The 26,567-nt window shown below is 39.4% G+C and overlaps 2 protein-coding genes and 1 long non-coding RNA gene across 4 annotated transcripts; 2 read left to right on the forward strand and 1 right to left on the reverse strand.

Moving 5' to 3' along the window:
- The first annotated feature begins 4,575 nt into the window (after positions 1 to 4,575).
- LOC139193682 (uncharacterized) lies at positions 4,576 to 5,996 on the forward strand. The gene is made up of 2 exons (XR_011578055.1): positions 4,576 to 5,293; positions 5,622 to 5,996. It is a non-coding gene; the product is annotated as an uncharacterized lncRNA (long non-coding RNA).
- Positions 5,997 to 9,272: 3,276 nt separating this feature from the next.
- On the reverse strand, positions 9,273 to 10,721 carry LOC103404877 (phenolic glucoside malonyltransferase 2-like). The gene has a single exon (XM_008343843.4). The coding sequence runs from the start codon at positions 10,707 to 10,709 to the stop codon at positions 9,288 to 9,290; it is 1,422 nt and encodes a 473-aa protein (XP_008342065.3). The 5' UTR covers positions 10,710 to 10,721; the 3' UTR covers positions 9,273 to 9,287.
- An 11,251-nt stretch (positions 10,722 to 21,972) lies between these two features.
- LOC103404682 (uncharacterized) lies at positions 21,973 to 25,714 on the forward strand. Of its 2 annotated transcripts, XM_070817287.1 has the most exons (7): positions 21,997 to 22,246; positions 22,429 to 22,907; positions 23,213 to 23,676; positions 23,846 to 23,991; positions 24,172 to 24,448; positions 24,588 to 24,860; positions 25,111 to 25,714. In XM_070817287.1, the coding sequence occupies exons 3-7, from the start codon at positions 23,368 to 23,370 to the stop codon at positions 25,588 to 25,590; spliced, it is 1,485 nt and encodes a 494-aa protein (XP_070673388.1). In that variant the 5' UTR covers positions 21,997 to 22,246; positions 22,429 to 22,907; positions 23,213 to 23,367; the 3' UTR covers positions 25,591 to 25,714. The 2 variants fall into 2 exon arrangements, with proteins under 2 accessions (XP_008341840.3, XP_070673388.1); XM_008343618.4 differs by lacking the exon at positions 22,429 to 22,907 and having other exon boundaries at positions 21,973 to 22,246.
- The last annotated feature ends 853 nt before the right edge of the window (positions 25,715 to 26,567 follow it).

Genomic DNA, 26,567 nt, shown 5'->3' on the forward strand with positions numbered 1-26,567 from the left:
CGAACCGAAACTGCCAAACCGAACCGAACCGAATTTGGCTGGTTTGATTTCTGTTTTTGAGGTCCGGAAACCGAACCGGACCAAACCAAAAAAAAAATCATATATAAATATTCAAAAAAATGTTGACGTGAGGGTTTGAACCCCTTTCCTCCAAGAAGGGATAGTTGCATAAAGCCTACAAAGGAATTAAGCATAATTAAAGTTTTGAAAACAAAAAAGTCAGCTGCAGCCAACTTTTTATATTATTTGCATGATGTTACTTAATTAACTAACAAACTTAATTATGCTAATTTTTTCAAACTTGGACTTGTTCAAACTTGGACTTCACTTCCAGTATTAAACCTAGTTTGGAAGTTACTACATATTTCACTGCTGTAAGTTGCCCTACATTACATTTTGTTTGTTGCTTAAGGAGTTTCAAGGTTTTGTTCCCACTTTAATGGCAATGCTAAAGCAAGACTATACTCCAATCAGCAGAAAAAGAAAGAAGAAAAAAAAACAGACGAAACGGCAATGCTAAAGCTAATACTCCAGTTTTACCCTAGATATACCACAAAGAATTGCATCTCCTACTCCATATAATTTTAATATTTTACTCCAAAATTAATCTCATAAGAAATGGCAATGCTAATACCACTTAGGAGTTTGTCTTACATGCTTGGTAATGGTATCACTCTGAAGGAAGTCCACCAAGTAGGGGTGGGTTCAAAAAACCGAAAACCGAAAACCAAACCGAACCGAAATCGAAAAAAACCGAACCGAAACTGCCAAACCGAATCGAATCGAATTTGGCTGGTTTGATTTCTGTTTTTGAGGTCCGGAAACCGAACCGGACCAAACCAAAAAAAAAATCATATATAAATATTCAAAAAAATGTTGACGTGAGGGTTTGAACCCCTTTCCTCCAAGAAGGGATAGTTGCATAAAGCCTACTTGGCCGCATACTTTCTATTGTTGTTGTTGTACGTGCAAAGTATTTATAGGTTTCTAATATTTAATGCTTTATAGAATTTCTCAAGTTTACAAACCCTAGCCGTCAATCACTCCAATTTCAGTTTTCATGTTTTCTCACTCTCTCTCCCCCCTCCGTTGTTTTCTTCCTATCTCCCTGCTTCCTTACTCTCTCTCTCTCTCTCTCTCTCTCTCTTCCTCCAAGTCACTCGCTCCAGTCTTCTCATGTCCTCCTCACAAATTCCTTCTTCCAAACCATTAATTTCCCTCGCCCCTTTCGAATCGGAAACAAAGGAGGAAGGCAGAAAACTTCAACTTGGCCCTGCAATGGCCTGTCACTAGCGCATATTGATTTTTTTCATTTTGGTTGATTTTAATTTGGTAATTTAGGTTGAGTTTTCTGATTTTGGTTTCTGAATTAGTTTTTTCTACTATTAGGTTTTTCTTGTTTCAACTCAAGTGCTCCAACCGTGTTTACTACTGTTGGTTTCTGAATTCATTTTGGTTGATTTTAATTTGGTAAGTATTAAGGTGTTGTATAATATTATGTAATGCAGAGATGAATGAAAAACATGAGTTAAGTTGACTTCTCAGTTATAGTTCAAATATGTTGATTAGGGCATGTTGCATGTTGATTTCTCACTGAGGAATGAGGATGCTCAAGGTAGGGAAGCATGTGCTTCAAGCTCCAGATATTAAAAAAAAAATCATGGAAAAAACCGAACCGGACCGAAACCAAACCAAAAAAAAAACCAAAGCCGAAAAAAATTTGAACCAAACCGAACCGAAATTTCGGTTCGGTTTCAATTTTGGGAAAAAACCGAACCTTTTAGAACCGAACCCAGCCCTACCACCATGGACTCTTCCACTGAGAGAATAAACAGTTGCTGCCAAAGTACCTTGAAAGTTGAAACAGCTGCTGCTACACCTGTAGCTACGAGCCTACGAGTATGTAGCCAACAATAAACAATCTGATATGATTGAGTGTGTTTGTTCTCCCTAAAAGAAGGGCAGAAAAACTCAGCTGCCACACCAAAAACGTCTGCACAATGTGGATACGGAGTAAAAGCTGAGAATAGGAATTTCCATGAAATCAAAACACAGGGAGATACTTGAATCAAAACGATGGACATAAGTCTAAAAAACGTAGGGAGACTACTTGAATTAAAACAAGAAGAAAAAAACAAAACTAGAAGGAAAAAAAACCCCAAATCTGAAAAACGCACGCAGTTCTTGTTCTTGATCCAAATTCCAATTAAATTCAAAATTGCCTACTCATATTGAAATCCCGATCCCAATCTCAAATTCCAATCAATAACCAAACACTCCAAATCACAACACAAATCCCAAATCTCAAATCCCAAATCCCACTCCCATCCAAACAGATCCACAATTTCTTCACCCAAATGTTCAAGCATTCATCAAATTACTCCCACCTAAAGATTTAGTCTCTAATCAATCCTATTACTCATGCTACTGATCATCCGCATCAACAAAAATAAAATTTGGAGAAGTAGACAGTAGACTTACAGTAGCCAGCGAAGTAACGGATGTCGTCGAGGTCGGATGATGGCTGGATGGGTGGTGGTAGTGCCGTTGTGCTGGTCACGGCGGCGGTGATGGGCGTTCTCTGGGATGTCGTCAGAGTCGAGGGAGTCAAAGGAGTGACGGTGGAGAGGTAGGCGTGGGAGTGAGAGAGTGAGAGTGAAATTGAAACTGATTTGGAAACCTAGGTTACAAATTAACGATTCATATTGGATGATAAGTTATCATTCAATCTTGACCGTTGATTATAATTAGAAACGGGTCGGTCCGGGGCCCCATTTTTCTAAGGTTTAGGAACTAGCCCGGCCGAGTAAATAACCATGGCCCGTACCAGCCCCGAACTTACATTACCCACCCCGACCCATGGTTCCTCTACCCGTTTGCCCACCCCTAAGAAAGAGGGAGAGAGGGAGAGAGAGAACGTGAGAGGAGTGAGAAGTTTTTGTTTTTGGTTTTTTTTAATTTTAAATATTAGAGATATTTTAACATCACCTGTAGGTGAGGCTTCAATAAAAAACAGTAAAATTTGGACCTGTGAAATTACATTATTGCCCATCATTTTGTGTGTGTGATAGAAGGCTAAGTTATCTTTTCACCATCTTTTGATTAACAAATATGATTTCATTAATTAATAGAAATAATAAAAGTTGGGTTGTTGTTGGTTTAAAAATAAATAAATAAACACTTAAATATGCTAGGCATTTAAGGTGAGGTAAGTTGAATATCTTTGGAAATAACAAAAAGCTTTGTTGATGCACAAAACCGGAAGGTCTTGTAACAACATAAATCCGACTGTGAATCATGCAAACGCCCAAGAACACAAAGATGTATCGTGGTTCACCCCAATGTTTGGGCTACGTCCACACTGATGTTGATTGTATTTCTCTGTATGGATGTATGGATTACAAGTATGAGGGGGAGTCCCCCAGAGAAAGAGAGAGTTTGAGAGAGTTTCTCTGTTTGTGAGCCTTGTGGCTTTTGTATGTGAGGATGAGACCTGAGACCCTTTGGATGTGAGGCTCTGAATGTTGAGTATGAGACCTCTGGATTGTAAGGGTGAGGAGGCTCTTTTATAGACTAAAGGCTCATCCCCCTTTACATAAATCATGGGCTCAATGACTGGAAGCCCAAGTAACAATGCCTAATATAATATGGTACCAACAGTAGTCCCCTAGGTCTTCAGTCAAGAAAGTCTTTTGGCTAAAGACTTCAAATCTAATCCATGTACGGGCCGAAGTGGCTAGATGTCTTGAACCAGTACTCAACCCAAGGTAATGCTCAACATAAAGCAATACTCGACCAGATGTATTACACATTACGAGACTGCTCGGCTGGAGGTGATGCTCGTTGCGAGGTGGCTCGGCTCGTGGTATTCCTCATTGCAAGTATCTACTTTATGTCGACATGCACTCAGTATAAGTTGATTCTCGACATGACTCGGGTCCGCTTGTCGGGTTCACATATTGGGTCTATGTGTTGGATCCACGGATCGGGTCTTTGAGTCGGGGCCATACGTAGGGTCATCGAGTTGGGGTTATCTGTAGGGTCATCGAGTTGGGTCCAGGCGCAGAGGTGTCCTAATAAGCGAATGTCCGAGCAAGTGGGTGTCCGGTCAGATAAGAGATCACCATGAGCATGTGGCTCATCAGTCTATAAGTTAGTAGACTTCTTTAATTAGCAACAATGTTGATCAGTAGAGCTGGTTGCTCAATAATTCCTGATAATAAATGGCAGCATAAATATGACTGTATAATGAATAAATCAAATTGACAAAGTTTGTCAAGGCAAAATATTGTATTATGTGCCTTCTGTGAATAAATGATTTATTCAATTCGTGTGATAAATCATATGTTGTATAAATCAACAATATATTAAGCATAATATATATATATATATACACACACCAAGTGGCAACCCTAAACCCTATATATATACACACACATGGCAGACAATTTTTTTAAGTGGCAGGTAACATGATGGGATATTAAAGGAGAGCATCTTATCTTTTTGTCAGGTCAGTGGGTGATATCAGAACATGGGTTTTTCAGGGAGTGGACTAGTGGATCCCTCTTTTTTGTTTTTCTTTTTCTTTTGGCAGATGGCAGAAAAAGGAATAATAATAGACTTATTATTAAAGAAAGCTTATCTTCTTCCTCTCTACTGTCAGTCTGGTCTTCTTGAACTGATTTTAGGCGACTGCACTGGAGACACTCTCCTATGTCCCACTGAATCATTCACATTCCGCTGCGTTTCGATCGATGACGGTCCTCCTCTCCTACCCGGACTCCTCACGCCGCCCTTGGGCGCAGCCGGACTCCCCCCTTTGGTTTGGCTCCGTACATTCTCCTGCAGGTTGCACCTCGGGCTTACTACCAGCGACACCTCACCGTTCCGGTGAACTCCGGCCCTAGACATGAACCCCGAACTTGGCGACGGTGACTCGTTTCTGAATCTGGCCGCACGGTGAGTCGAGCTCGGTGATCTGGATGGCTTCATTACAACAATCGGCGATTCGAAGCTCCGATCGTAGACGAAGTTGCTGGAATTAATTTGATTTGAAGCTTTCCTGGAGTGCATGAGGCCTTTGAGCTGCATCACTTCGAGGATTTGCTTCAACGTATTTTAATCAGTATCTCCACATCCGGCTTGTCCTCAAAGTGGGTGTTGGTGGTAGTGCAGTACGTGCTTCGCGGGAGACCTCATCGGTACGACGCTAATGCTGAGCCTGGATCTGCTCTGCGATCTACTTGCGGCATTGATTGGGGTAAGAGAGAAGGTGCCATGGCTTCTGATTCAGGTATGAGTGGCTCCACGCCGTGCCTGACTTATTCTTGTAATCAACCTCCCCAACTCATCTCCTCCTCCGCCTCTTTTGTCTGAAAATCTCTTACTCCGCATTATCCGTCTCAAATGAATGGGACGTCGAGAATTGTGGACCGCAGCTGCAGCTGCAATCGTCTCGTCAGTCAGAGGAAAAAGAGAGAGCGAGACAGAGAGAGTGGGACAGAGAGAGATGCTATGTTTTCTTGGATTTCTTTTTGTTTTGGTTTCTGTGTGCGACTAATTGAGAGATGAGAGAGAGATCTAAGAATTGTAAAGCTTGTTCGTAACTGTTGCCGTGACAGGGAGCTGGAGCGGAAGACATGGGTTTTGCAGTGACTGTACAGGTGTTTTGCTTCTTTGGTTTCTGCAGATTCACGGTGGATATTGTGGTGAGGTCTCACAGTGGTGATTTGAAAAAATGAAAGAGAACCGACATAGCTTTTCGTGTCGTTTCCTACCGACCGTGAATCATGCAAACGCCCAAGAACACAAAGATGTATCGTGGTTCACCCCAATGTTTAGGCTACGTCCACACTGATGTTTATTGTATTTCTCTGTATGGATGTATGGATTACAAGTGTGAGGGGAGTCCCCCAAAGAAATAGAGAGTTTGAGAGAGTTTCTCTGTTTATGAGCCTGGCTTATGTATGTAAGGATGAGACCTGAGACTTTTTGGATGTGAGGCTATGAATGTTGAGTATGAGACCTCCGGATTGTGAGGGTGAGAAGGCCCTTTTATAGACTAAGGGCTCCTCCCCTTTTACATAAATCATATGCTCAATGTCTGAAAGCCCAAGTAACGAGGCCCAATATAATATGGTACCAACAAGCTTAATTGACGTTATTGCTTCAGGGCATCAATTTTGACGGCCAAAGCTCAACCTTCTTTTCCATGTCAACTTTGAAATTTTGGTTGGAATAAATGATATGTCATTAGTTACTGTTATATGTCTATATGACATTTATTACATCTCATTTGGAGATGGTCTTAAAGTTAGGTACTTAATAATGAATTTTAAAATTTTTTGAAAGTATTTTTATAGATTTGTTTTTCGAAAACTTTAAACTTGTTTGGTATCTATTTTTAGTCTTCAATAATAAAAAAAATTGAAAACTAAATATCAATAATTGAAAACGGGAGGAAAATTTTGAAAACTTAGGATAGTAGTATTTAATTTTTGTATTTTTTTAATACTGAAAATTGAAAGTAGTTTTCAAAAAAGTAAAAATAAATACTTAAAACAAAATAGTTATCAAATGACTCTCAAATCTAAAAACAAAATGGTTATCAAACAGTTTCGTCGGTGACTAATCTAATAAAATTTATCATTTGACAAAAAAGGGTGTAATCAATCCATACTTTTTATAGACTTCTTTTGAGCAACTTGATTTTTATTCAATGTTACATATCACTAAATAATATAGAAAATAAATGATTGTGCTTGAGAAGAAAAGATCTAACAGCTGTGGAAATCAAATCTAACAGCTAAAGCACACATTGACTTATATGTAGCATTGAAGCCAAGTAACGGAAAAGGATCTGGCAAGGATCCTTTTTCTAGGGATCTTGTGATCCAGACCGTCTATCGTACATCGTACGGTCAGAAATCATTTTAAAATTTAAAATTTAAAATTAAATATAAATAGTACATAACGAAAACAGACCGTATGATGTAGGAAAATGATACGGTGAGGATCCCTAGAAAAATGATCCTCACCGGATCCTTTTCCCCAAGTAACATCTTTCCTAGTCTTTGCAGGTTTTCATTGAGTTTTACAACATTATAGACTTGTATATAACTTTCTATACAATTTCCATCCTTGAAAAAAATATTTCTATAGAATTATTCAACTCTACAAAGCATGACACCTCACACAAAAGTCTTTTTTTTCACGCAATAGAAAAGTCTAATATTCTATTAAATTATAAAAAAAATCAGAGTATTTTGTTCCGAAAATAAAAATTAGAGTATAAAAAGTCATTGGAAACGTTCAATTTAAAAAATATATATATATATGGATTGAATACACTCCCTTAAACGATACCTTGTGGAAGAAGGAATCTAAAATTCTTACTTTTGTTTTGGCTTTTTCGCTAAAATGGTTTATGAGATTGCCATAACTCCTCACTTTCGTCCTTAACAATGAAAATCAATAGAGTGGTTCTTGAGTTTGTCCACTGTAAATCATTTTGGTCATTTCGTAAAAAATATGTCAATATTCTATCTAAATTGTCACATTAGAGACCACATGATCATCATTTAAGGGTATTTTCGTCAAACCAACCTTTCCGCTCAACAAGAATATTGACAGATTTTTCACAGAAAGACAAAAATAATTTACGGTGGACAAACTCAAAGACCACTTATATTAATTTTCATTGTCAAAGACCAAAGGTTAAAAAAACATTTTATTTTTTCCAACAGGATCCTCTCCAGATTCTTTTGGTGAGGATCCTGGGAATCCGTGAATCGTGTCCATTCATTGTACATCGTGCGGTCAATTTTTGTCAAGTACTGTTTATGTTTAATTTTAAATAAAAATATTTAAAATAATTTCTGACCACACAATGTACGATAAACAGACATGATTGATGAATCTCTAGGATTCTCACAGCAAGGATCCGACGAGGATCCGGATTCTTATTTTTTGAACAAGAAGGTATTCTAAACTTTCCTTTTATATGTAATAGAGTCCATATATACAAATTATATATGCTGAACATGATTTTTTTGGTCAAATGCAGAATAGCTTCAAAAGTTTGAAATACTTTAGCAGACAGAAACAAAAAAAATTCTTTTTGATGTTTTTAAAACGGGAAGAGATCCCATCCGGATCTCTCCCACCAAATCCTAAGAATCCGGAGATTTGAACCTTTGAAATTTGATCAAACGGCTACAAACAGGGGGCTCCACTAAAAATTATAAAAATTGTAGCCGTTGAATCAAATTTCAAGGGTCCGGATCTCCGAATCCCTAGGACTTGGGGGGAGAGATCCAGATGGATCTCTTCCCCCCCCCCCCCCCGCCTAATAAACCAACTGTTGAGAAAATTACAAGAAAATTATAATATTCTTCTGAAAAACACTTAGATAATTAGGCTGAGATGCATGTATCTCGCTTTCTATAAGAAGATTCAAGTCCACTGCAGTTATATATCTCTTAACTTGTCCCCTCCATAATACAACAATCTCCACAAACCGGTGCAACAATATATCTCTTAACTTGTCCCCTCCAAAATACAACAATCCAACTGAATAGTTGTGTGACTAAAACCTATCTGCACAAAAAAAGAAAAGTCCAAAGCTCCACCACACAAACACCCTTCTTTGGCCAATAAATAAAAACAGAAAAGATGGAGAATGAAGAATAATTGTTGCAGAGGAAATTGCTAGTGGGATAATAAAAAAGGTTACAGGAGTTACAAAATATGAAAAGCTACTTCATCTTAATTTCCTAGTAACAACAAATAATGACAATCATCTTAATTTTCCGACAACAACAAATAATGACAATTTTAATTAATTTGTTTAATATTAAAAATGCACTAACACCAACTCAAGGGAATGCTAGTATCTTACTCAAAATCAATTGAAAACAGGTGGAGAAATTCAAGATCTTTTAAGCACTTAAAGAAAAAAAATTCTAGATTGGATACTCAAAACAATTCAATTGATATAGTATGTTCCTTTTGTGTTCCCGTTTTTGTTCTGTGATTCTTTCTTTTCTGGTTGATCTTTCTTAAACTTGACATTTGAAGCAAGAACAAGGTCTGATTGTGTAATTACTGGCTGTTCAGAGAATATTATGCTAAAAATTTCAATGATTTTTCTCTAGCACCAAAGTTTCTTCAGAGTGTTTGTTCATTTTTTTATGACAAATGAAACTTTGCAAATCACAGGACGACACATAAATTAAACTGAGAAAAAAAAAGAAACTTGTGTAGAAACAAACTTTAGTAGTATGCTACTACATGCGGCTTAAATTTTCTTCAAGATCTTTAGCAAATAGAGAAGCAAAAACCTCCATGTAATGTTTTTTCAAAACCAACCCAACCTCAACTCCACCATCACCATTCTTGCTCTCTTGAATAGACATCGTCCCTGTCCTGTCTATCGAAACTACCTCATGCTTCGTTGGTCTTCCCCATCCAAAATCAGCTGCATCATAAAACTCAAACCGGGGTGAACCAGCAGCGGGAATTATTCTGTCAGCACTGGGCTGCAGTGTATTGAACATTCTTGATACCCAAGTCTCTGCCCCCTCCAAAAGGGTCTTGTCCAAACTTTTTATCACGTCGCTAATTGCTTTCAAGGCCACAAACATCCCATCTTCTCCCAATAGGTCATTTGTTTCCGCAACTGCTCGATGTCCTGCGATGCAGTTCCCGAAATAAGTTGGCGGTAGAGGAGGGTCTAAGCGTGACCGGCAGTCCACAGGAATGATGAAAAATACTCTCTCTGTTTTGGTCTCCTCAGCCCTGACTAAGCAAACCCATGTATAGGCGCATGTTAGCGAAAATGTCGATAAATGCAATAGTTTTGAATGATCAGCTTGCTCCTTATTCTTTGTCATCATAGTCCTCATCACTGACCGCCTTAAGGTTTCGATTTTCGCGCGTGTGAACTCGAAGGTGCCTCGAATTGAGTCTCCTGGACGTTTAACCTCCAAAGGCAGTAAGCTTCTATTGTTTGGACCACCCAATCTTAACCAGTCGTTTGAGTAGATTTCTTGGAGCCCGGCTGGGTCCTTGATGACCTTTCTATCGTAACTTGGCAAAGGTGGTGGTCCTCCTCCTTCTCCTCCTCCATGTTTGCATAGGTGACCCCAAAATTTGAAAAACAAGAGTGCGGATAAGCCATCGAGGACGGCATGGTGCATAGCTGATCCAATCGAAAAACCGCCATTGGAAAAGACGGTTATTTGCAATGACAGCACCGCAGCTTTTTCATGAGACATTGCCAGTTGGGGTACAAGAGGATGATACTCTTTGGCTTCAATGTCAAAGTTGTTGCTTGAAGTTAGACGGTGGAAATCAGCATCAGACTCGGCGATTGTTAGCATAATTGCGTTGCCTTTGAGATAACTGAGAAGGGGTTCGGGGGAGTCTAGAGGCCAGGTGAGGTTTCCTGCTAGAGGTACAAAATGTTGGAGGGTGGCGGAAAGCGAGGTTTTGAGCTTTGGAAGTATGGAATCGAAGAAGTGTGATGCGTCGAATGAAGGCATTTCGTAGAAGAAAAGGCTTTGAGAGGGTGGAAACCTTAGCCAACGGAGGTCAAAGAAGGTGAGAGGAAGAGACAGATCCTCCGGGTGGGCAGAGTCTGGCCGCGAACTTGGTTTCGGAGCTACACTGCAAGCCTCAACTACTCTGACCGAGCCTGGTTTTGCCATTGGAGATGAAAAAGAAGCTTAATTTTGTGTGCAGTTTAAGTGAGGACATAATGGCTATAAATATACACTTAACACATTGTCTTGTCGGGGAAGGAATCTCAAATTCTTATTATTAATTAGCAACTAACAAAATTATAATTTGGAGAAAATAGAGGTTGTAGTGGACCTCTTTTTTCTTTAAAAGGAGAACAATTTGTGGCAAGTTACGATTATCTACTCTTTCCGGACCGAGAGAGGCTATAGAAAATTTCACCTTCAAATATGATATATATTGGAGGTCATTGTATAATTATATAATATACTTGAAGAATCTTAGAGAAACAACAATCAACAATATTTTAGTATAGACAATTTTAATGTTATTTAACACACATGTTGCCCCTAAATGGAGTGGTTGCTGCCCCTTAATGGAGTGGTTGCTGCCGGAAATATTTTTCTATGACTTAGCACATGAGGAATAAGTGACTAAACCTATATGCTAATTAGTAATTGCATTGATCAAATAAGTGAAAAATAAATGATGACATCAATACCAACCCCTTCATCAGCAAGGAAACGTGATAGACTTGGATAGAAAAAAAATTAAATTTTTCACACCCCCTTAATTTTCTCTTCAAAACCGGGACAAACGACTTAATAGGCTGGAGATTCATGGTGGAAGGCTAGAGGCTTCACAAGTTCGGTTATCCGCCTTTGGATTTCAATTGTCTTGCATCATAGTGCAACGAGGAATCTGCAAGCAATACATCATATATTATTAGAAAACAAAAAAAAAAAAAAAAAAACCAAGAACAAACGAACATGTTTGACAATAAAATACAAGGCCTTAAAAAAAAAGACGAGATTAATAGAATCATGGACTTCAAACGAGAGAAGTATGAAAAATCTCTTGTAGTATCCATGTCGTTCTCTTAACTTTTTCTTTCTCTGAAACTTAAGATTAAGAGCACTATCGTGCTAATAACATGTTGGGATTAAAGTGTAAGAAATATGGGAACAAGAGAGACAAGAGATTTGGAGGCGAAAAGTAGAGTGTCTTCCATTATCATTAGCTCTCTTTATATAGGTCATCAAATACATGAGTGACCACCCAAAGGTTTCTATAGTAACCCAAAAGTCTTTCTATATTAATATGATGTTTTACTCTCCTCATTGAATCTAACATGAATTAATATAGACATGAGAGATTTAAATTCATTCAAAATTAAAATGCGGTGAACTCCTTTTAATTAAATTGTAATTTTTGAAATTTTTGAAAGGCAATTTATGGTATTTTGATATTTTATCATTTTGGTGTGCTACTTAGCATGAGGCATTTTGAGAGCTCATTGGTTTCGGGTTCCGTAGGAACTCCGAAGTTAAGCGAGTTCGCGCAAGAGCATTCCAGGATGGATGATCCATTAGGAAGTTCTCGTGTGAATTCCCAGAAACAAAACCGTGAGGGCGTGGTCAGGACTTAAAGAGGATAATATCGTACTACGGTGGAATCGAGCCCGGGATGTGGTGGGGCATGGGCCAGGATGTGACATACTTTATATAGATGAAATATATAACTTCTATCCCCTCCTGATTGAATTTAACATGAATTAATAAGGAATTTGAGATAATGGATTGGTTTACTCTCATTTATTTATAATCAATAAGCAAATGAAACATGCTTTAATAAAAAATTGAGATTATATGTAACATGCTTTAACAAAAAATTGAGATTATATGTACATGCTTTAATAAAAAAATTGAAATTATAGATTAGTTTAAATGACGAGTGTGTCTATATTATATACACACACATTTCTCTTGTATTGAATAATCCATATATGTAACATGCTTTAATAAAAAATTAAAATTATAGATTAAAAATACGTAATTACAGCTCAAATAACGTGTGTGTCTATATTATATATACACATTTCCCTTGTAGTGAGGGATCCATATATACAAATTATATACGCTGAATATGACTTTTTGGTTTGGTCAAAGGCAAAATAGCTTCAAAGAAACAGAAACTTCTATTTGATGTTTTTAAACCTATCCAACCAATTCAAGGGAATGCTAGCATCTTACTGAAAATCAATTGAAAATAGGTGGAGAAACTCATGATCTTATGGCCTGTTTGGTATCCTATTTGAAATTTTTTATCATTTCTCAAAACATTTCTTAAGAACATTTATCAAAAACAATTTTCTTGAAGACTCAAAAACTTTTGTGATTTAAAAATTTTAAATCTTACGACTTAAACTAGATAAAAAGATCTAAAAATAAGGAGTTGCAAGAGAGGGAGAAAGAGGAGAGATGAAGAAAGAAAGTAATAGATGATTGAAGGAAAGAGAAAAAAGGGAGAGGATCGGACGAGATAGAGAGGAAGATGAGTGAGAGAAAGAACCGAGAGAATGTATATTATAGCCAATTAGATGAGAGAGGAAAAAGGTAAAAAAAAAAAAAGAGGAAAGAGAAAGAAGAAGAAGAAGAGAGAGAGAGAGAGAGAGAGAGAGAGAGAGATTTAGAGGGAGATGGGAGGAGGGAGAGAAAAGAAATGAGTAAATTTAAGTTTAAAAACTCTAAAAACTCACTTTTTGTTGTGGTCTATTTTATCTGACAGAGGGACTAGGGCCGGCGGCAGAGAGAGAGAGGAGAGAGATGTGTGTTTGTAGAATTGTAGGGGAATGTGTGTGTTGTTATCCCTCCTACATTGTGCCTTTATTTATAGTAGTAAAGGGAGAGAAGATATTCCTTCTTCTCCAAGTAATACAAGTTGTAATAGGAAAGGATAACTAGAATCAAATCTTATCTAGGATTTACACAATCATACTTAAACTAGGAATGTTTACAACACTCCCCCTTGAGTGGGTAAATACTCAAGGTAGATTCAGCATCATGCAGAAGTTGAGGAAGTCGACTCGTCGGCATTGATTCCAAGGAACAACGCTTATTCTCAATAAGGTAGGAACTTGCATAAGTAGTAAGTCTCACTAAAAACCCTAAGGCTATGGCAAAAACCCAAGTAGGGACAAAATCCATAGTCTAAGGAAAAATGCGTGAGAAATGCAAAGTCAAAAGAAACGTCTACAGGACGTCATCAGGGATATGACCAGCCCAAGGTGGGTGCCTCGTTAAAACCTAGTTAGGTAGCAAAAACCCAGTGGGAAAAATGCTCCTAATCGTAGGGAAAAAGAGTACATTAAGATCAAGCAAGTATCTAGAAGATACTCCCCCTGAGTTTGACATAATTCCAAAGAGAAATAGCAAAGTTACAACTCAGAAAGTTTACGCATACCAATTCCATGAACAAGCTTCTGAAACGTCGCCTTCGATAGTGATTTGGTGAAGAGGTCGGCCAGATTGTCTTGTGATCGGATTTGCGTGACTTCAATCTTCTGATGCTCTTGTTGTTGATGTGTAAAGAAGAACTTCGGCGCAATATGCTTGGTGTTGTCTCCTTTGATGTAACCCTTCTTGAGCTGTTCGATGCAAGCTGCGTTGTCTTCAAAAATCGTCGTCGGGGCATTAACGGCAGGATGAAGATCACAGGAGCTTCGAATATGGCCCACTACTGCTCTCAACCAAAAGCATTCCCGAGTTGCTTCATGTAAGGCGAGAATTTCAGCATGGTTAGACGAAGTGGCAACTAAGGTCTGTTTAGTTGACCTCCAAGATATTGCGGTGCCTCCAACGGTAAAGACATAACCCGTCTGAGAACGCGCCTTGTGCGGATCAGATAAGTATCCAGCGTCGGCATAACCAACAAGGCGAGAATCAACCCGATGAGCATAGGGTGCGGCATCACTCGAGGATTCGTAGGGATAGAATAAGCCCAAATCCGTAGTACCCCTAAGGTAACGGAAGATGTCTTTCACGCCAGTCCAATGTCTGCGTGTTGGTGCATTGTTGTATCTTGCCAAAAGATTAACAGCGAAGGAGATGTCGGGTCTAGTGCATTGAGCTAAGTACAATAAAGCGCCTATCGCACTTAGATAAGGAACTTCAGGCTCCAAAATCTCTTCATCATCCTCCTTCGGACTGAAGGGATCTCGCTTTGCATCTAGCGTACGAACGACCATAGGAGTACTCGAAGGCTTCGCTTTATCCTCATTAAAACGGCGCAACACCTTCTGGGTGTAGTTCGATTGATGTACTAGGATTCCATCCGAACAATGCTCTATCTCGAGACCGAGACAGTATCGAGTCTTACCTAGATCTTTCATCTCAAATTCCGACTTCAGGTGCGAAGCAGTTCTCGCGAGCTCTTCAGGAGTTCCGATGAGATTCATGTCATCGACATATACTGCAACAATCGCAAATCCGGAATGTGACTTCTTAATGAACACACAAGGGCATAGTTCGTTATTCACATATCCCTGACTAGTCAAATACTCACTTAAACGGTTATACCACATTCTTCCGGATTGTTTCAAACCGTATAGTGAACGCCTCAGCCGAATTGAGAGCGTGTTCCGGGGTTTGGAAATATTTGAACCAGTCAATGTAAGTCCTTCGGGAACTTTCATATAAATTTCCGTATCAAGATCCCCATAGAGATACGCGGTTACTACGTCCATCAGCTGCATATCCAGTTTTTCGGAAACTACCAAACTGATAAGGTATCGAAAAGTAATCACATCCATAACGGGTGAGTAAGTTTCGTCATAGTCAATCCCGGGGCGTTGTGAGAAACCTTGTGCTACAAGACGAGCTTTGTAACGCACAATTTCGTTCTTCTCATTACGCTTCCGAACGAAAACCCACTTGTAGCCAACGGGCTTCACATGTGGAGGAGTAGGAACTACAGGTCCAAACACCTTACGTTTCACAAGTGAATCAAGTTCGACTTGGATTGCTTGTTTCCAGTTTGACCAATCAGCTCTACGTCGACATTCATCAACGGAACGCGGTTCAATGTCATCGCTCAACATGATCTCAGTAGCTACTGCAAATGCTAATGCATCGTCGACAATCATCTCATTTCTACGCCACACATCATCTAAGCTAGCATAATAGACCGAAATCTCACGATTCTCGGGAGGAGGATTCGTCTCTTCAAGGACGCTTCCATAATCTAAAATTTCCTCATGAGTTGGGTAAAATGAGTAAGCGATAGTCGGATTCACGGTAGGCTCTTCAGGACCTTGTGCCGTGGTTTTCCTCTTCCGGGGGTGTGAATCCTTTGAACCAAGGGGTCTGCCACGCTTTTGTGTAGGGGCAGATGATTGGCTAGCCGCTAATGTACGTGGATCACCAGAATTGGCGTCCCGGGCTTCCAGGAGGGTAGTCCGTCGTACATTTGGTACATCCATCTTTGCAGGCGTATTCGCAGCTGGAATATGTGATCTTGTCACGCGCGCTAGATCGGTGAAAGCATCTGGCATGCTCTGAGCTATGCTCTGGAGATCTAATATGCGCTGCACTTCAGCTTCAGACTGAGCGGTGCGGGGATCTAAATGAGACAAAGTGGGAGTCGTCCACGATAATTCGCGTCGTTCATTAGGAACGTTGACGTTCTTATCTCCCCCTAACGACGGGAAGACTGTCTCATAGAAGTGACAATCCGCGAAACGAGCGGTAAACAGATCGCCTGTCAAAGGTTCTAAGTAACGAATAATCGAAGGAGAATCATATCCGACATAGATTCTCATCCTTCGCTGAGGCCCCATTTTTGTACGTAAGGGCGGCGAGATCGGCACATAGACCGCACAACCAAAAACGCGCAGATGCGATATGTCGGGTTCGCATCCGGTGACCAACTGAAGGGCACTAAATGGTTGTGTCGCAACAGGCCTCAGGCGGACCAACTTTGCTGCGTGCAATATTGCATGGCCCCAAGCAGCGATCGGGAGCTTGGTACGTATGACCAACGATCGAGCAATCATTTGTAAACGCTTAATGAAAGCCTATGCCAGGCCGTTCTGGGTGTGAACATGGGGTACAGGATGTTCAACTTCAACCCCAACCGACATGCAATAGTCATCAAAAGTTTTAGATGTGAATTCTCCAGCATTATCCAATCGAATAGATTTGATCGGATAATCAGGATGGTGAGCCCTGAACTTGATAACCTGAGCCAACAGTTTGGAGAATGCAGCGTTCCTTGTGGACAACAAGCACACGTGTGACCAACGTGTAGAAGCGTCAACCAAAACCATAAAATATCTAAATGGTCCGCAGGGAAGTTGAATCGGTCCACAAATGTCCCCCTGAATTCGTTGTAGAAAAATGGGAGGATTCGAACGAATCTTGTCATAAGAAGGCTTAGTAATAAGCTTTCCCATAGAACATGTTTGACATGCAATTTCATGGATCGAACCTAAGCTTCGGGTTAGTGGATGCCCGTGTGAAGTTTTGAGGATACGGCGCATCGCTATTCGTCCAGGATGTCCCAAACGATCATGCCAAAGTGTAATTTCGTGCGCGGTCCCTGTGGTAGGGCCGGCCACATAGTGGCATTCTATGGGGCGTATGGTCGTAGTATATAGACCACTCGGGTTACGCTCCATCTTCTCTAGAATACGCTTCTGGCCATATTCGTAGGAAGTTACGCACAGAAATTCAACTCCGTTTTCTTCGTGGGTTTCAGCGTGGTAATTGTTATCTCTAATGTCCTTGAAACTTAGTAACGTTCTTCCGGAACATGGAGAATAGAGTGCCTCAGCAATGGTCAAGATTGTACCATTGGACAACATTATACGTGCTTGACCGTATCCTTCGATCAGGTTGGATGGGCCTGAGAGGGTTGTCAGAGGTGCATTCTTAGGTACGAAGTTAGTGAAATAGATGCGTTCACGCAAAACAGTATGCGTGGTTGCACTATCTGCCAGACAACTAACTTTCCCACTAGTCATACCTAGAATGAAAAATTAATTTGAATTGGTCACATGCATAAAAGTTTATAAAAACAAGTATCAATTCAAAATAATTTCATTTATTCAAGGAAAAAACTTAATATCCAAAATAAATCGCCAACTAATAATCCAAAAATAAAGGAAAATTGTTCAAAATCAACCAAAGAACAAGGTGGGGTTCGGCCACTAGGTGGAATTCGGCCCCAATTGTCTTATTTTAACTGAAAAATAAGTCTATGTCTAAGATTCTAATCTTCCATAGGAGTGGTATCCTCCTGAAAGTCAGAAACCTCCATCTTTGTAGTCTCCGGTTCGTCCACTTGCAGGAAGTTTGATTCAAACTTCGTACGACGAGAATGATATGCATCCACAACCTTCTTGGGAGCACGGCAAATACGGGACCAATGGTCCTTGGAACCACAACGATAGCACATATCGTCATTCATTGTGGCAGGTGTTTTGCCCTTATTCTTGAAGTTCGGGGCCTTGGGAGCGAGGTTTGGGCGCTTCTGGGCTTTGTTTCCTCCCTTGGATGGGCCTTGGCTCTGTTGACCTTGGTGGGATGGCTTCTGGCCGCCCTTACCACGCCTCTTTTGGCGTTTTGGGTGCTGATTAGTGCTATAATGTGCTTCAGGCACAGCAGTAGCCCCAGTAGGTCGAGCTTGATGATTCTTCATCAACAGCTGGTTCTGCTTTTCAGCAAGAAGTAAAACAGAGATCAAATCCGAGAACTTAGTGAACTTCTGAGCTCTATATTGTTGCTGCAGGACAATATTAGAAGCAGAGAAGGTCGAGTAGGTCTTCTCCAGGAGATCCTCTTCAGTCAAAGTTTCATTGCAAAACTTGAGAAGTGATCGGATTCAACAAACTTCAGAATTATATTCATTCACAGACTTAAAGTCTTGGAAGCGCAAGTGCTGCCAGTCGTGTCTTGCTTCAGGCAAGAATATGTCCTTTTGGTGATTGAAACGATCAGCCAAAGCGACCCATAATGCACGTGGATCCTCCTCAGCAAGGTACTCAGTTTGTAGAGCGTCATGGATATGTCTTCGGATGAAGATCATAGCAGTGGCTTTTTCAGCCTTGCCAACAGGTTTATCTGTTGCTTCTTCAATAGCAGGACGCAAGTTCTTTGCAGTGAGGTGGAGCTTCACATCTTGAACCCACTTGAGGTAGTTCCTTCCAGAAACCTCCAAAGCGGTGAAGTCGAGTTTGTTCAAATTCGACATGTTCCTATCACAAAATGGATGAACAAGATGTGGTTAGTGTAATGGAGAAAAATCAATCCATTCACATAGGAGTAGAACATACAGGTTCTAATAGACATGTATTGGTTTAATTTTGCATGAAAAACTTCGGGTTTTCATGGGTGATATATTTAAGTGAAAACTTCGGGTTTTCTAACAAGGCATGTGTATAAGAAACTTCGGGTTTCAAAGTAATTATGAACTTCAGGTTCATATATTCCTGCAGGCAAACACAAATATATATGCAAACAAATATGCAAAGAATATATGCAGAGATATTGTATAATGATAAGTGAATTAATTTATTTTTGGTCTTCGGGGCCAAATTAAAGTGTGGGTGAAAATATAAAAACCCATATTTAAAAAAAATATTAAATAATAAAATCTCGGGGCCTAAAAGTATAAGCCAAGAACCCTCGGGTGGGATGACAGGCCCACGGGGTGAGAAGAGGGGAATGGGCTGCTGTGTGCAGCCCTAAAAATTTTTTTTTTTTTTTTTTTTTCCGGGCCGTTCCAGGCGAGCCCAGAAAACTTTTTTTTTTTTTTTTTTTTTTTTTAATTTTAATTAGATGCATATATAATTCAATGAATCGCATATTTACTTTGATGCATATGCAAATAATAGTTTCAATGCATGTACATATGTAAGATTCAATTCATGGCAAATATCAAATTCACATAATTGTAGCAATTTTGATGATGAAGCATACACAATTTATGTAGAATCTAAAATACGTAAAACGTAAAGTTGGGTCATGCATCATGGTGAATGTTCATGCTATCAGGGCTTGCAAAATATCGAGTTAAAAGCCGTTGTTTGGAAAGAACCTGATTGCGTGATGATATGGATGAACTGGTTTGATGCAGAAAAAATCTCCAACGTCAGATTCCTAAGCGCAGCGGTAGGAGCGTGCTGATAACGTGTTGTGGTCTATTTTATCTGACAGAGGGACTAGGGTCGGCGGCAGAGAGAGAGAGGAGAGAGATGTGTGTTTGTAGAATTGTAGGGGAATGTGTGTGTTGTTATCCCTCCTACATTGTGCCTTTATTTATAGTAGTAAAGGGAGAGAAGATATTCCTTCTTCTCCAAGTAATACAAGTTGTAATAGGAAAGGATACCTAGAATCAAATCTTATCTAGGATTTACACAATCATACTTAAACTAGGAATGTTTACAACACTTTTTATGTTTTTAGATAATAGACTATATTTTTTAGTTAGTCTTAAGTTTAGTTTTTGAAAATAGTTTTATCAAACAAAATTTTAAGGCCTAAAACTTGAAAATTGTTTTTGAGTTTAAAAAATTGAATTTAAATAGAGTATCAAACAGACCCTTAAACACTTAAAAGCAACAATTTCCTTCTCCCTAATATTGCTTGTATAAAAAACGAAGACTTTGATTTCTAATATTGGATACTCAAAACTGTTAAATTGATCGTATGTTCCCTTTGCACTCCTGTTTTTGTTTTGTGGTTCTTTGTTTTTTTTTTGTTGATCTTTCTTAAACTTGACATTTGAAGCAAGAATGTACAAAGTCTGATTGTGTAACTTAGAGGAAAACCGAATTAAACAAGGATGCAGGGCATACTAACGTAGAACAGATGGCCGAGTGAACTGAAGACGAAATGGACAGAAGGAAGACAAAAAGACGCAATAAGAATTTACAGATTTGGCATCCGAGCTCCATTTTGGACCCATGATACTAAGCGCAACTTCCCAGTTCAAACCCACTGTTTTGCTATGACGTATGATGAGTTTTGGTCATCCAATTTTAGGCTACTAAAACCGCAATTTAAATTTTGTAATAAAAATCGGACCTTTTGAATTTCATCCGACTAATATCGTTTTCATTCCCTAAGACCCTTAGGCTTCCGCAGGATTGTGATCAAGTCTATTCAAGCCGTTTGACTCTCAATGTAATTCATCAATTCAGAATTAATCAATCAAGCTTTTGGATATTCTCACAAACTCTAGTAGATTTCAAAAAACTTGATTCTTCGATTGCATAGGTCTGTAACTCTTTACGTTCGTGCTCTGTCACATAGGCTTTATGGACACGACAGATCTGCACTCAATTTTATTTGGGTAATGCATCCATGCAGGTTAAAAATGTTGTGTTTATGAAGTTTCACAATCCACCCAGAAAATTCATACCCACTTTTTATAGCATCAATCAGAGCCTTTTTCAGCTTTTACCATTATTTTTATTTTTTATACGCTCTTTTTAATTTTTCATGGTCGGATGAAATAAATTGAAGAATATTAAATAATAAAAATTGTTACTTAATGCTATGATCTAGTGTTATTTCTTCTCACTTGTAAGTGAAAGTTTTTATGTTCAATTCTCGCCAAAAAGACGAACATGAACCATATTACTACTAACACATTGTGAAACTAAAGTCAACCCTCCCTCAAGTAGATAATAATGTTTGTTCAAAAACATAAATAAATAAAATAAAATAAAATGATAAAAATTAATAAAAGTAATATAAGCTCACCCTTGGTACATAATTAAGATTTGATTTGTTCAACGCTCTTGATTGTTTCTTTCAAGCCAACTACTACATTTTCCAACAAATTTACAAAGAACAACCAAGTTGGATTACAGCCAGATTCCGTCAAATTATATCACTATTGGTATTGCAGCTGCCCACCTTACAGAAATTACAAGGTTTGCTCCGTTTTATACTTCTTTGATACATTTTATTCAAATTCGTATATTTCGGTAAGAAACAAACTTTTATCTATTCCTTGAGTTAGGCAGAGTTGTAAATATAACTTTCTACATAATGTATGCTGTTTAAAAACCCGCAGCATCGCGCGGGCACCTTTGCTAGTTTGTAACTAGATTCATAATAAATTGTAGCAATGATCTCTCAACTTTAATTCAATTAAAACAATGGTTCTTTAACTAAACATTCATTACCGGTGATCTCTCAACTCATCAAAACGTGCAACTATGGTCATTTTTATCAATTCTGTTAGAACTTTCGACTTTAACTCAATTGAAACAATGGTCCCTCAAATTTAATCCAATTATAACAATAGTCCTTCTAACATAACTCATTTTGACAAAATTCTGACAAAGTTGAAGAAAATGATAAGAACTACACATTTTAATGAGTTGAGGGACCAATAATAATAGATTTTTAGTTAATTGACCATTATTCAAATTTATTAAAATTGAACCACCATTGCTATAATTTACTCTTTGATTCGCTTCCTGTTTCACTAAGCTCCCTTACGTTGCTCTCAAATTCGAACCTTTATCCAGATGGAGGAGAATAAAGTGGCAGAGAAAGTGAGCTAAGCTTCCGCCACAACCAATTTGCTCTGCAAATTTCTCGGCGAAATCCGAACCACAAAAAAAGCTCGAAAGAAATAATCTTTCTCTTGGGCTTCTTTTTCTTCTAGTTAGTGGGGCCAGATCAAAATCGCCATTGAAGCAATCTCAGAGGTAAAACAATTAAATTCTTGTTGGTTTGCATCATTGCATGCACATATTGATTTGTTTCTTGTTTCTGATTCCCTTATTAATTTTATTGTTGATTTATAATTATTTTTTAATTAAGATTAGAGCTTTGGATTGATAGGAAATGGTATTTATACTGCTTGATCAAATTTTGTAAATTTTTGAAGCTCTGGTTGTATCTGGAGCGACGCTAGTTGGGCAACGGGCCACCGATTCCCAATCACCAACTCACCTTTTTCCCAAAAAAAACCCTAAGCTGCTCACTGCAAAAACCATTGCCGCCGTCAGACATATCACCACATCTGCAATTGCAGATCCATACTCTCTCTAGTCTCGTAGACCATCGTCACACCGAGAAGGAGACGGTGAGACTCGGGGAGAGAAGACGGCAAGGCGCAGAGCACCCAGATTGGCTAGCGTCCGCCTGCTTCTGGGTAGACAGTCGTATTTTCCCAGGCCGCCCGGACCGTCCAGCTTACGTCTAGCCCGCCCAGCGTCCGTTTAGCCGCCCAGGCGTCTGCCTTATGCCGCCTAATAGCTTTCCCGATTTATTAAACGATTTTGGGTTAATCGTGGCGGAGCACCATCGTCTAGCGCCTAGAGCATTTTTTAGAACACTGATCTGGAGAGACCAATTTGGAATTGGGTAAATTTTGTGCTCATGTATTATTTTACCAATGCCAACCAGCTTAAAAATGGTTTCTTATTGCATTTCTTTATCTTTAGTTTAGGTTTTGCTAAAATTTCTGTTAAATTGTCATGATTCTGAATATCAAGATTGCTAAAATCTTATTTTGCTTGCCCAAACATTGCCTCGATTTTTTAGAACATTTCTACCACGATGTATTTAGAGCTAACTTGTTAGTAGTGAATACCATACCATTTCCATTTTTTTCAGACACGGTGTAGAAATTTTTGTAATGGTGCTTCTTCTGGTGTATTTGGTTGCAGAGGTGGGAACGTCTAGTGATTCTGGTCTTTAGCGGAATTGGACTGCAACGAAAGCTGGAGGAAATAAACAAATAGAAAGCGGTTTTACTTTGTTCCTTGTACATTGTCAAATCTTTCCCTTTTGTGTAAAATGAGTGTGTAGCATATTATTAGACATGGGTCATTCTCAGCAGCCAAAAAGAAGAGTGGCATTTTTGTTGATTGATGGTGTGGGAGACGTGTCAATACCAAGGTTTGGGTTTAAGACTCCTCTTCAGGCAGCCAAAGTACCCAATTTGGATGCCATTGCATCCGCTGGGGTTAACGGTCTGATGGACCCTGTTGAAGTTGGTTTGGGTTGTGGAAGCGACACAGCTCACCTTTCTCTATTGGGTTACGACCCTAGGGTATATTACCGTGGCCGGGGCGCATTTGAGTCCATGGGTGCTGGTTTGGCAATGTCGCCTGGTGATATTGCATTTAAGGTTAGTATTTTTATGTTTCTTTGTGAAATGGTATCGATGTTATAATTGTTTTCACATCATGATCCCTGATGAACTGCTTTAAAACTTTCAACATTTTCCTTCGGTCCTGTTATTTCTGGAAGACAAGGCTGTTCCCCATATTAATCATTGCTATTTTGTTGATCTTTAGTCTAATTTTGCAACCTTGGATGAAAAAACTGGAATAGTCATCAGTAGGAGGGCTGACAGACACTTTGAGGAGGAAGGGCCCATACTGTGTGCAGCACTTGATGGAATGAAGCTGCCATCTTATCCCGAATATGAAGTCAGAGTCAGGTGCAAATGTTCATTATAAATGCTGTCAGCTTCTTGTTTATGTGCTTCTGTAAACACACCTCCGTTATGAGAAAGTGGATTATTTATCAAAATCGTCCTACAACTTAATTCTTTCTAATGCTTATCCTTGAAATTTTTTAACGCCGTAGGTTCAAACTGACAAAGAATCATTTGCTACAGGTATGCAACAGAACATAGATGCGGAGTGGTTGTAAAAGGACCAAAGCTAAGTGGAAATATATCAGGAACAGATCCATTGAAGGACAACCGTTTACTTTTGCAAGCTGAAGCTCTAGACGGCACTGATGAGGCAAGGCACACAGCTAAAGTTGTTAACGAGTTATCCAAGGAAATATCTCGTATTCTTGTTGCTCATCCGCTGAATGCAAAGCGGGCTGCTGAAGGGAAGAGCATAGCTAATCTTGTCCTATTACGAGGTTGCGGTATTCGGATTGAGGTTTGTTGTCTCAAACCATACTTGATTTATTCAAGGAAATATAACCTTGAGCGTAATAGAAATGTTAGTCTGACAAGACCTCAACCCTTATGCTTACATTTATGTCTATATTTCTTCATTTCTAAATCACATATTTCAGGTTCCTCCCTTTGAGAAAAAACACGGGTTACGACCTTGCATGGTAGCTCCAACAAAAATCATTGCTGGACTGGGCTTATCTCTTGGCATTGATATCCTAGAAGCTCCTGGAGCAACCGGAGACTACCGAACACTTCTAACCTCCAAAGCAACTGCGATAGCTAAGGCACTCTCAGCTCCTCTGCAGTCTTGCCCCAATGTGTTTGTACCAGGGGAAGATGAGCACAAACCAGGCCAACCAGATGGCTATGATTTTGGGTTCCTTCACGTTAAGGTCAATAATGTTCTCAGATTCTTCTACTCTTTGTTTTTTTACCTTGTCACATGCAACTATTGTTCCTGCCTACTGAAGCATTTGCATCATAAATAATTACTTTACTGAAATTACAGGCTAAATTGATGGCAAGAAAATGATTGTTTGTCTGTAATTTTTTAATGTCCGATGGTTTGCTTCTTTAGTTTCTGGTCAGGTAGTTCACTTTCATAAATGGAAAAGGAATTCTCTGTTTTGTTTTGCATGGCAGGCTATTGATGATGCGGGCCACGACAAGGCAACCCTCTTCAAAGTGAAAGCAATGGAAGCCGTAGATCGAGCTATAGGGCAGCTGGCCAGGCTTCTTTGGGAGGTCGAATCAACTGGAAATTTTGAGTACTTTCTTTGCATCACTGGAGACCACTCTACCCCAGTTGAATATGGAGACCACAGCTTTGAGCCGGTTCCATTCACAATATGTTCGTTGAAAGATTTTGTGGGTGTCATAGGTGCAGAAACCATTTTGGGAAGCTCTCTTGATCCATTTCCTCTTCCAACTGTAAAAGATGGTGAACAACTTACCGAAGATGTGAAGATGGAACAAGGGGAGGGAATCAAACAGCCTCAAGCTTACAGTGGCGATTCGGTTTTTGAGTTTAGCGAGATAGCAGCAGCGAGGGGATGTCTTGGGCGTTTCCCGGGTGGAGAGATGATGGGTGTAATAAAGAAGTATCTTGAGCTAAGTGCATGAGCTGCTCTAGTTGGAAAGTTGTACTTCCATATTTAGCACTAATTGTGTGCTCTAGTAAGGTTTATCTTAATTGGAAAATGGTTACCAATTACAGTTTGAATTTGAAAGCTCCTTGTGTTGTTTACGAGAGTAAGTCACAATATACGGTACGGTAATGATTTTCACACTCCATTTTTCTCTTCATGCGTTCGTTTCTGTTTTTCTAGCCTTTGGATTGAAAAAAGAGGGGAGCGGAGAAGAAGAAAACGGGATTGTGAAAATCACGACCCTTAAAATAAGTTGGTGCCAAAGGTTTTCCTTTTTGACTCCTTCCATCTGTGCATGTATTGAAAGCACTAAAATTTGAAGTGAATTGTATGACAAATATGGCACCAAACAACTTCGTTTCTTAATTCATGAGGAAAAAAGTCGATTAAATTTGAAAAGCCACTCATAATTCACAGACACACAAAGATGTATGTGACAAGGCCCTTTTCCACCCTTTCCATTCATCCACCTGATGCTATTACCGATGAAGATGAAGAAGCACACGACGCGTCTTGCTGGGGCTCATGCAAGCGCAGAAAGGTGTTGAAACTGCCGTCCCCACAAGACAAGATACTGACCATCGTTTACACGTCGGAGTTTCAAGAAGCAACGAAGTTTAAGGTCTGGTTCGTCCCGGCTCTCGAGCAATGGTGGGAAGAGATCTACTCTTGTGGGAAGGTCAACCATGAAGGGAACGTTGTGAATGTGAGCGTAGACGTGCAAAGGGAAGTGGCTCTGGTATCGCCGTGCAAGCCGTGAAGGATGATATGAACGGGTGTACCGGGTTCACCTGGTTCAAAGCTCATAACCCATAGAGCAGGAAAGTGGTGAGTGTAGGTTTGAGCTCGGCAATTGTTGAAAATATGAGATGGGTGTTGGAGGCAGGACGGTGGATTAGTGGCGGTGATGAAACGGATGTCAGAGTAGAGAAGGCAGACGAGATCACAAGT

Source organism: Malus domestica, chromosome 17 (assembly GCF_042453785.1).
Source record: "Malus domestica chromosome 17, GDT2T_hap1".
In the NCBI taxonomy this organism is placed as follows: domain Eukaryota; kingdom Viridiplantae; phylum Streptophyta; class Magnoliopsida; order Rosales; family Rosaceae; genus Malus; species Malus domestica.